The 10,332-nt window shown below is 42.0% G+C and overlaps 1 protein-coding gene across 1 annotated transcript in view; it reads left to right on the forward strand.

The window, feature by feature from the left end:
* Nucleotides 1-5,932: 5,932 nt before the first annotated feature.
* Nucleotides 5,933-10,332, forward strand: part of LOC119417842 (hormonally up-regulated neu tumor-associated kinase homolog) — a 27,458-nt gene continuing 23,058 nt past the window's right edge. Inside the window, exon 1 of the mRNA XM_037685097.1 lies at nucleotides 5,933-6,224. Within this exon, the coding sequence (XP_037541025.1) occupies nucleotides 5,970-6,224 (255 nt within the window). The 5' untranslated portion in view covers nucleotides 5,933-5,969. The remainder of the gene's footprint in view (nucleotides 6,225-10,332) is intronic.

A 10,332-nucleotide genomic window follows, 5' to 3' on the forward strand; every position in this document is an offset into this window, starting at 1 on the left:
GGTCTTGGCCCGCCTTGAGGTCACCGTGCTCCTTATTTGTAATAAATCACCAGCTTCTCATCCGTTGTTCTGGTAACCATCAAACTTGTTTTGATCTGCTCTCACGCGATCAGGGAAGCCTTTATAAGAAATGTATCAGACACAGAGAGTTAGAAGTCTTGCTCTGGACCAGCGCGCGGGTGCCAGGCAGTGTGATTGAGTTCTGTCATCGGATCGAAAGGCTTCCCGATCATTTTGTCACGGTGAGAGATACTCATATCAATTTGTGTGTTAAGAGTGTACATGACTCTTTTGCTTGGCTGTTTTTCTTGTGGCAGATTAATAAATGACAAATATTATTCTAGCAAGTTACAGTCTGTGTGTCATTTTTTTCCATCGTCTGAATATCTGTGCCGACCGTTTCACGAGCCCTTTTGATAAAGAATTTCATAATACAACATGTTTAACATTATCCCCAACATTAGGGAGGGTCTGTGAACACCTTCTCCTGAAATCAGGCCAGGACAAAATCACCTGTTAATAAAGCATAAGACTCCTGATCCATACGTCTATAGACTCCTGGTCCATAAGTCTATAGACTCCTGGTCCATACGTCTATAGACTCCTGGTCCATAAGTCTATAGACTCCTGGTCCATACGTCTATAGACATACCATAAAGGTGTGTCTCAGTTGAACTTTTCTTTAATATATGCACTTTAATGGTCAGATCAGCTGCATTTTGACTGGGCGGCGCGGCGAGCGAGACGAAGGTGGATATGTATGGCAAGCCAAGTGACTCAATAATAGCCACTTTTACCTATTAATGAGACACTTGGCTTGCCATATTAGTCGAGCGCCCTCTAGTGACTGAAAATGTTAATGTTTAATATTTTTCATGTCAGAATGAATGAAATCGTCAGATCTCAGACAAAAATTAGGTTATAAGATTATAAGAGATTTTGCTTTTGGAAACTTTAATTCCTCTTTTTCTGGATGTAAATCACATTTTTTGGATTATTGTTTCCTCTGGTAACAGATGCTGTGCAGCTGGAAGGATTTTTACTGAAACTTTTTTTAGTTTTGGACAGTTGTTATGATGCGTAACCATGGCAACAAAGCAGTTTTCTACAACCAACAGCAGCTGATTAACATCTCAAAAGCTCAAATAATATCTCAACTACAGCCCCAAATCTCAAATGAGTTGAAAAGGATGTTCTGTGGACGCATTCTCATCTACCTGCCTACTGTGCTCGAGTGCCTGACCACTGAGATCCTGGAACTAGAAGGAAACATGACTCATGACAGCGGAAGGACGGGATCGTCCCTCGGCACCTACAGTTGGCTGTCCGCAGCGACGAGGAGCTCGGCAGACTGCTGGGAGGAGTGGCCATCGCTCTGGGAGAAGTTCTGCCTGGCATTTGGGCGGTCCTACAGCCCGGGGGTATCAAGAGGACAGCCGAGTCTGAGTGGACGGATCAGACGGCATCTGCAGCCAGTTTCTTAGGATCCACTGTGGGATGGACCTTTGCAGGAGATCCTTCCTGTCTACAGCCATCAGCATCTATAACATCTTTTAATGAAATGAGGATAACGAGTTACAACAACAATTAATTTCCCTTTGGGATTAATAAAGTGTTTTTGAATTTGAATTGAATTGAATAAATATGAGGAAGAAAAAAAATCAGTTCACTGTATAGGTCACAAGGCATGCTAATTTATGTAAAAAGGTGCACTTACTGTATATGACAACAAATACAGTACATGGAGAAGAAGTAGGACATTAATGTTATTGTGAATTGTCTCGTTGATGGCATTTCATGCACAGGTTGAAGCCCAAATCAAATAATAGAACAAGAAAAGGTAACTAGAATCCTTGCTTGGTACCACAGGAACTCCGTAAGGCTTCCTTTCATAAGAAACAGACAAACAGGGAGATGCTCTCCGAGACTTTTTAAGCTTTGTGTAGCATCACGCACTTTATGACAATAATATCCTTCTTTTCATTAGCTGAGTGACTTCTGAAAAACATCAACCAGCAACACTGCAATCTGAGCCTGACGTTTGCACAGACATGTGCTTTAAAACACGCAGACCAAAGAAAGAATGCTGACTAATCATCAGCTCAGACTTTCACTGCTTCTCTCCACTGATGACCACCTCCACAGGAAGTATCATGAAGTTTTTATCCCCTGAAGCCTTCTAACACCTGCTTTTACTTTAAATAATGAAACTAGCTTTTCCTAAAAGAATGCAGGTCTTCCATTGCCAAAGATCGGTTCATCCATCCATTCAACCATCATCCTTACCTACTTCTTCCTTTTTGGGTCACTGGTGCCCATGTCCAGCAGTCAGTGTGCGAGATGCAGGGTACACCCTGGACAGGTCTCCAGTCCATCATAAGGACACATAGACAAATGAGACAAACAACCATTCATTCTCTCACTCACACCTAGAGACAATTTAGAGTTACCAATCAGCCTAACATGCATGTTTTTGGTATGTGGGAGGAAACTGGAGTACCTGGAGAAAACCATGCATGCACGGAGAGAACATGCAAACGCCAGGCCCAGCATTTTATCCAACAACCTTCTTGCTGAGAGGCGGAAGCACTGCGCCACCGTGCCGCCCCCTGCCAAAAGCTATAAAGAAAAATGAGCACAATCTCCTATGACTCTCAGCTACTACCTCGCCAAACTTGAACTCAATAACTATAAAATCGACTGACTTCAATTCAATTCAATTCAATTCAAAATACTTTATTAATCCCAAAGGGAAATTAGTTGTTGTTGTTGTAGCTCATCATCCTTAGAGTTGTTATAGATGCTGATGGCTGTGGGCAGGAAGGATCTGCAGCAGTCTGTTCCACAGCGGATCGGAAGAAACTGGCTGCAGATGCCGATCCATCCACCCAGACTCAGCAGACCTCTCCGTCCTCTTGGGCATCAGGACTGCCTGAATGCCTGGCAGAACTCCTCCCTGAGCGATGGCCATTTCTCCCAGCAGCCTGCTGAGCCCCTCATCGCCACAGACTTTAACTGCAGGTGCCAGGATACGATTTCGGCCCTCGCGTTTTCATGAGCCGCGATTCCAGCTACCTCCAAGATCTCAGCAGTCAGGCACTCAAGCACCGCCTCCAGGTAGACGGGAATGCATCCATGGTGCCTCCTTTTCAATTAATTTGGGATTTGGGGCTGTAGCTGAGGTATTATATGAGATTTTGAGATGTTAATCAGCTGCTCCCAGTTGTAGAAAACCACCTTGTTGTCATGGTTACACATCATAACAAATGTCCAAAAGTAAAAAAAAGGTTTCAGTAAAAATCCTTCTAGCGGCACAGCATCTAATACCAGAGGAAGTAATCATCTGAAAAAAGCCAGGAATTAAAGTTTTCAAAAGTAAAATCTCAGAATGAATGTAAGAAAGCTACTCCCAACATGCAGCCACCTTGAGCGGTGCAATTCTGGAACAACTGACTTGAAGCCATCTCTGTGTTTGCGTGGCTCATTTAGTTGTGGTGGCCATTTTAAATCAAACTGACTCCAAAAAGGTAATCAGTTGTACATGTACATCCAGTGATTACTTTTTAAGGGTCGCATTTAAACCTGTTATCTGGTTCATGAGTTATTTTGCTAAAAAAACAGACAGGCAGACAAATACAGGCACCCAGAGATAGGACATAAAGAGTGGCTGATTGTGTATTTGACCATTAGTATCATATGAGCTTACTGTCCAAGATGTAGTCATGTATAGTACTTATGTAATGAGTTTACAGATTCTATTAAAAAAAAACAACTTTTATTCTCTTTCATATTTGGAAGAAGATCTAAGAGTTGTCATGCTCTTGTTACAGTATATGCTCCCCAAAACAAATGTGTTGTTAATTGGACCCAAACAATAAAAATCTATCCACAGTTACAGTTTCAGTAAAAAATTTGTATTTTACTGTACCGCAGTGAAAATAGTAAATCACATGTTACCACTTGGGCAGTATTTTATTTGAATGATGACGAGGGCAAAAAAACTCATCTTCATAGCTTCTTTAGATTAAAACAATAGAAGACAAAGTTTCCCAAACACGACTTAGTGATCTTCTGTCATATTTTATATTTTTACTAATGCTAAGTAGTGCTAACTGGAAAAGATTGATAAGTGTTTCTTGTTTGTAACTGAGGCCTAGTGTGTTTATGTCCAACTTTTATTCTTTTAATTCTAAATATAACCGTCATCTGTCACTTTATCAGGTCCACCTGTTCAAATGCTTACTGACACAAACTCATCAGCCACACGGCAGCAACTCAGTGCATGTAGGATTCTAGACATGGTGAAGACAACTTGCTGAAGTTGAAACTAAGCATCACAACACGGGTCATTTCCTGTTTAAGTGACTTTGAATGGGGCCTGATCATTGGTGCCACACAGGCTGATCTGCATATTTATCTGCTGAAAGACTGACAATTTTTATCACAGCCATCTCTAGGTCTAACAAAGTTGTTGTGTCCTCTGGACGGATTAAAAGATTAATTAAAAAACTTGAAATGTTTAATCTTTTATCCTAAAGACTCCGTCAGTCTGAGGAGCTGCACTAAACTCAGTCTTATAAATAGCACCTTCTCATAGTGGATCAGTTTGCTGATGACAGACAAAACTACTTGTTCACATGCAAAAGGAGGACCATCAGCCTAACGACATATCGTTAGTGCTGTGATGGCCGCTAACCCTAACAGAGTTCTCACTGACTCATTACAGTTGGAGATTATTGGAGATTAGAGACTGGGAAAACACTTACTGGTCTGTTGAGTCTCAGTTCACTGGACTCCAACGGTCTCCACGGTTACCAGATCTCAGTCCAGTCCAGCATCTTAAGGATGTGGTGGAAACACAGATTTACATTGTGGACGTGCAGCTGACAAATCTGCAGCAAGCACATGATGCCAACATGTCAGTAAGACCAAAGTCTCTGAGGAATGTTTTCAACGTCTTGTTGAACCTATGACATGAAGAATAAAGGCAGTTTTAAAGACAAAAGAAAGTCTGACCCGGTACTAGCAAAGTGTATTTAATGAAAAGGCCAGTGGGTGTACATTAATGGATGCACTCTGCTTTTTTATAAATGAATGAACGTCTTGAGATCGTGTGAGCTCCCGCGAGCCAGGCCGATGCTTCTCAATCACTTCGACTAGACCTAAAACTAAAATATCCTCAAATATTTCATGTGTTACTTTAAAAAGTTTTAGTAAGTTAAACTTTGTGTTCTTTCGTGTGCGTGACCTGGTTTCAATGACGGGTTGTATTTTAGGTTCCTTGTCTTACTTTTGTTATATTCTTGTATTACTAGTTTGAAGCTAAATACCCCCTTTGATACAGGAACCAAGGATAAAAGTTTGGTGAAGAAGGCATTAAAGCCATTTTCATCTGCAGGGGGCAGATTATTTTAGTTTCCATGACCTCTGACCTTTTGAAGGGGAAATAATAAAGGTGGTATCTATATATTTCATTGAGCAAACTGACCAGGACAAAAATAAATAACTCCAAGTGCAGCTTCAGGAGGTGAAATGAGACCATTCCTAAAGGTTACTGTGTAACTGTGAGCATCAGTGTGTGTACTGTGGGGGGGGGGGGGGTGATTACGGTGTAGAATGTCCTCCTCATCGTCGAAGCTGACCTAAGAACACAACGGTTAATCATACACTAACCGGCGGAGTGACTCGGAGAGAGAGAGAGGAGAGAGAGATGAGTCACCTGAGCACCTGAAGGAGCGACACTCTGAGACACTAAAACAAAATCAAACGAAGGAGGGAAGAGGAGGCGTACACCGGACAGAGAGGAGAACAGAAGATCACAGCTGAGGCCTGGACTTCATCTTTATTCAGTTTTTGTAGCCTGATTGGTGTCGACCAAAACGCTGTCAGCATGCGCCTTCCACAAGAATTGTTCTGGTTTTGGATCCAGCTGTGAGTGTCAGAGGTGGTCACATGGGGCCCTGTCTGAAATGCCAGCTGCAGCGGTGAACCTGGAGAACATGGTTGCAGATGGAGGGGGAGTTGGAGAGCAAGAAGTGTCCCAGTGGGACACCTCAGGGCTGGGCCGAGAGAGGCTGCCCCTGCCCGCTCTGAAGGTGCCCCGGGAGCTGCTGCGGAGCTTCCCCCACTCCAAACGGGTGGGATCCTACCTGATTGGGAAGATGATCAACAAGGGCTCCTTTGCCAAAGTGATGCAGGGGCTGCAAATCGGCACGGGGGAGAAGGTGGGTGCTTCCTCCAAAATGTACAAATTAAATAAAGAGAGAGAGCGTGCACAGAAAGTAGAACGTTTCAGACAAGTTCACACATTCATCCCGTGATGACACAGCTAGTGCCTTGAAACAGATAATTATCCACAGAACCACTTGAAGGCCTGTTATTATTTTTATGTTAACAGAACTTGGTCAGATCTGTGTACAAATACTTGTTTCTCACCTGACTCTTGCACAGCCGGTTGAAAATGACATGTTTTTGTCTGTCGCTGCATTGTGTAGAAAATGTTCATCTCTCAGTTAAACAATAAACATATTACACTTTATATACCATAACACATATTGAGAAATACAGAAAGTAAGTAAGACAAAAGGTTTTGCAGTTTGGGTTTAAAACAATCTTTACTCAGACATGAGTCAGGCATTTGACACTTGTTTTGGATGCTATCGGTTTGAACTGGGACCTCTGTGTGTATGTGGACCTTTCACTGGTTGTTTCCAGTGCCCATTTTCTTGACCTAAGGCCTGTACCTGACCTGGTTGTCATAGAAACCGACAAACTTATTCATGAGGGGGGGTTTTTGGTTCACCTGAATTCCTCTCGCCCTACAGATATTTGTAAAGTTTACAAAGACCGTTTGCAGAGCTTTGAGGTTTTTCTGAATTTTTTTTTTTTTTCAGATCACCGTGACATTGATATAAAAAGTGTGTATGATCCTTCACAAACTGGTTCACTTGTGTTTAACGCTGCACTGTTTGCATGCCTTTGGTTTGTGCGTTGTGTAAAAACTCTTTTTATCAGTAATATTATTTTCAGTCATGGTTGTGGTTGCAGAAATTTTGCTTTTGCTACCCACCTTCAATTTATGGTAAAAATTCAAGCGACAACACAAGACAAAGTTTCAGCAGTATTTGGTTTTATCATGCCAAGTAATAGATTATTCCCCTGTTCTGTTTGCAGCAGCATTTTCCGCTCTTGGAACAGCTGTTGTTTTTAAATAGATAGTTTTGTGATCAGAGGTGGCTTGATACCAGTTTTTATCAAACCGAGGACGAGTACAAGTACTTCAGTTTGTGTACTCGCCGATACTGAGTACCAAAACAGAGTACATAAACATTACACAATGATTTAAAAAACACATTCCTTTTATTTAGGACAAGGTGGATCTCTTTACTTATAGGCCTACAGTCCCTCTGACTGTATCAAATCAAATGTAGAGCATGATGTATGCTGCTGTTTTAAATAAATAAAAATATAATAAAATGGATTTTCTCTCAACTTCAACTGGACCTGAAACATTTACTTGAAGTGTAAATTCTGTAACACGGCTCTCTGGAGAGGAAAATCTTCAGCTACTGTAATAAGAGATAATGGACTTACACTGGCGGCACGGTGTCGCAGTTGTTAGAGATGTTGCCTCTCAGTGTGAAGGTCGTCGGTTCAAATCCCGGGACCTATCTTGATGGAGTTTGCATGTTCTCTCCGTGCTGCGTGGGTTTTCTCCGGGTACTCTGGTTTCCTCCTACAGACCAAAAGCATGTATCTTAGTCTGATTGGTAACTCTAAATTGTCTTTATGTGGCTCTGTGATGGACTGGAGACCTGTCCAGGGTGTCCCCCGCCTCTCGCACAGTGATAGCTGGACATGGGCACCAGTGACCCCCACGACCCCAAAATGAAGAAGCGGGTAAAGATAATGGATGGATGGATGGACTTACACTGCTCCGCCACATACCCAAGATCAAACTGAATGCAGGAATGTCCTGCATGCAACAGGCTCTTGACTTGCTCTTTTGTGAAGTCATACATCTTTGTCAGTTTTTTCAACAATATGGTGGTGGCTGGGAATGTTGTACCGATGCTCCAACATGTTGAGAAGATGGTGAAACCTGGAATCATCCACTGAAAACGGCTGGTCGTCAAGAGTGATGAATTTAAAAAGGGCTTCGGTTATCATTAATGCATGTGGATTGTCTGATGCCATTTTTTCACATTTCTGGAGAACTTGCTGCAGCGTTGGTTGTGATGAGCTGCTAGCAGCAGCAAACTCTTTGAACTCCGCCTCGTGTTTCATCCAAACTGCTATTGTTTTCCCCTCCTCTTCACATTTCAGCTGAGCACAGCAGACAATCTGCTTTTTTTTTATCATCCATGTTTATTTTAAAATATCTCCAAGCTATAGACTTTTTTTTTTTTTACCTTCAGCCATTTGCACAGTGGAAGTAGGTGCCACCAAACATATAAGCAGTATTGGTCCTAGGTATCAAGACATTTTTTTTGAGTACGAATACTTGTGTAAATGCTGATATCAGGCTCAATACCGATACCAGTGTTGGTATCGGGACACCACTACATGTGATTTTGTTTATGCGATTGTAAACTAAACAAATGGTGTCATGCACAAGTTGAGTTTTATAGTGAGCTTTTATCGCGGCTCTTTTTCACACCAGTACATGAGAAGGAGTTCCTTTGTGAGCTTGAAAAACAAGTTTAGCATATCTCTCCTTCATAATTTGTGTTCTGTGGCTGATGTGAGAACAAATTATTGATAACTATTTGATGGAACATCCAGGGAGTGGTGGTGCAGAGGTTAGAGAAGGTGACCTGTGATCAGAAGATCGCTGGTCCAACTCCCGGTAATGCCAACATCAAAATGTTGGTGGGATAGGTGACAATCTCTACTACCTCCTCAAACATTGTATAGTCAACAGCACATACCTGCAACAGTCCTGACATGTGTACAGACAGTTGCACCATGCCCTAAATCTAGCCATGAGACAACTTCTAGAACTGTCTGCAGAGAAGTCCCACATCATGAATACACTGCCACCTCACCCTCACATTTCATTTGTTGTCAGTGAACAGAGTGTATCCACCTCCATATGTTGCTACCACAGTGACACCATAACTTTACTGTGAAAGGTCCTGCATGTGGCTGAAGACCTTGCCAAAACTCTGCAAAACCCATCCACATTCTGGCTACTTTTTTATTTTTGGGTTGTCGTCCAGTGTTAAGGGGGGTTAAGATGATGTGCATAATCATAGCATTTCTTCTCATTTACTGGCACTTTCTGGGAAAACTGCAAAAGGCCATGCTTCTCCCTTCCATGCTCTCCACCACTTCCTGGTTTAGATAGTGCAGTGAAGCTGACCTCAATATCTTCCAATGAGTAGTGAGCACAGCTGAGAAGACTATCAAAGCTCCTGCCCCATCATTTTGCAGTTTGGTCAAAGGTTCAGAAGCATCAGAACTTCCAGACGTCGTAACAGTTTCTCACCACAAGAAGTCGGATTTCAACCATTACCTCCAACAAAAGCCTCTTCAGTGTTCCTTTAGCTAAATGTTCTACACTGCCCTTCGGTACCCTCCAGCCTCTCAATAGTTTTTAAACAGTTCTTCTATGCCAGTCATCTTGGCTGTTGTCTTCTAGTGCACTACCTTTTTTTGCATTCTCTGCACTATATTGTACAATCTTAACTCGCATTTGCACATTTGACTGGTTTATGCACTATTTATAATGATCATTTACACTATGACTTTACTAAATTTTACATTTTGTTTAGGAAAAAACTTTTCTATACTTCAATAATAGTCAATCAGGTCATCTGGACAGTTTTTTTTTTTGTGTGTGTGGAAAGACATTTCACCCTCTATCCGGAGGACTTCATCAGTCTGAGGAGTCCCAAGTAAACAAAGTTCATGCTCAATCATCCAGGTATCAAATCCAATAATTTTCAGTCAGGTCATCTGGACAGTTTCTTTTTCTGGTTTTCCCACTAAGCAGTACACTCCTTTAGTGGACCAACCAGTTTGCTGGTGATAAGATGGTTTCTGGGGCCTGTCCTGTCCCCATATCGACTCCTCCCAGGCAGGCAGCCACAGCCAAAGTGGTTCAAGACATCAAAGTTCATGCTCAATCATCCAGGTACAAAATCCAATAATGGTCATCTGGACAGCTTCTTTTTTGTGGAAAGATGTTTCGCTCTCTATCTGGAGGGCTTCTATACTTGTTTATTGATGGGCTGACAAATATGCATTCTTGTCTGACTGATTGATTGATTGATTGATTGATTGATTGATTGGTTGGTTGGTTGATTGATTGATTGATTGATTGATTGA

Source organism: Nematolebias whitei, chromosome 12 (genome assembly GCF_014905685.2).
Source record: "Nematolebias whitei isolate Nwh7 chromosome 12, NemWhi1, whole genome shotgun sequence".
Lineage (NCBI taxonomy): Eukaryota > Metazoa > Chordata > Actinopteri > Cyprinodontiformes > Rivulidae > Nematolebias > Nematolebias whitei.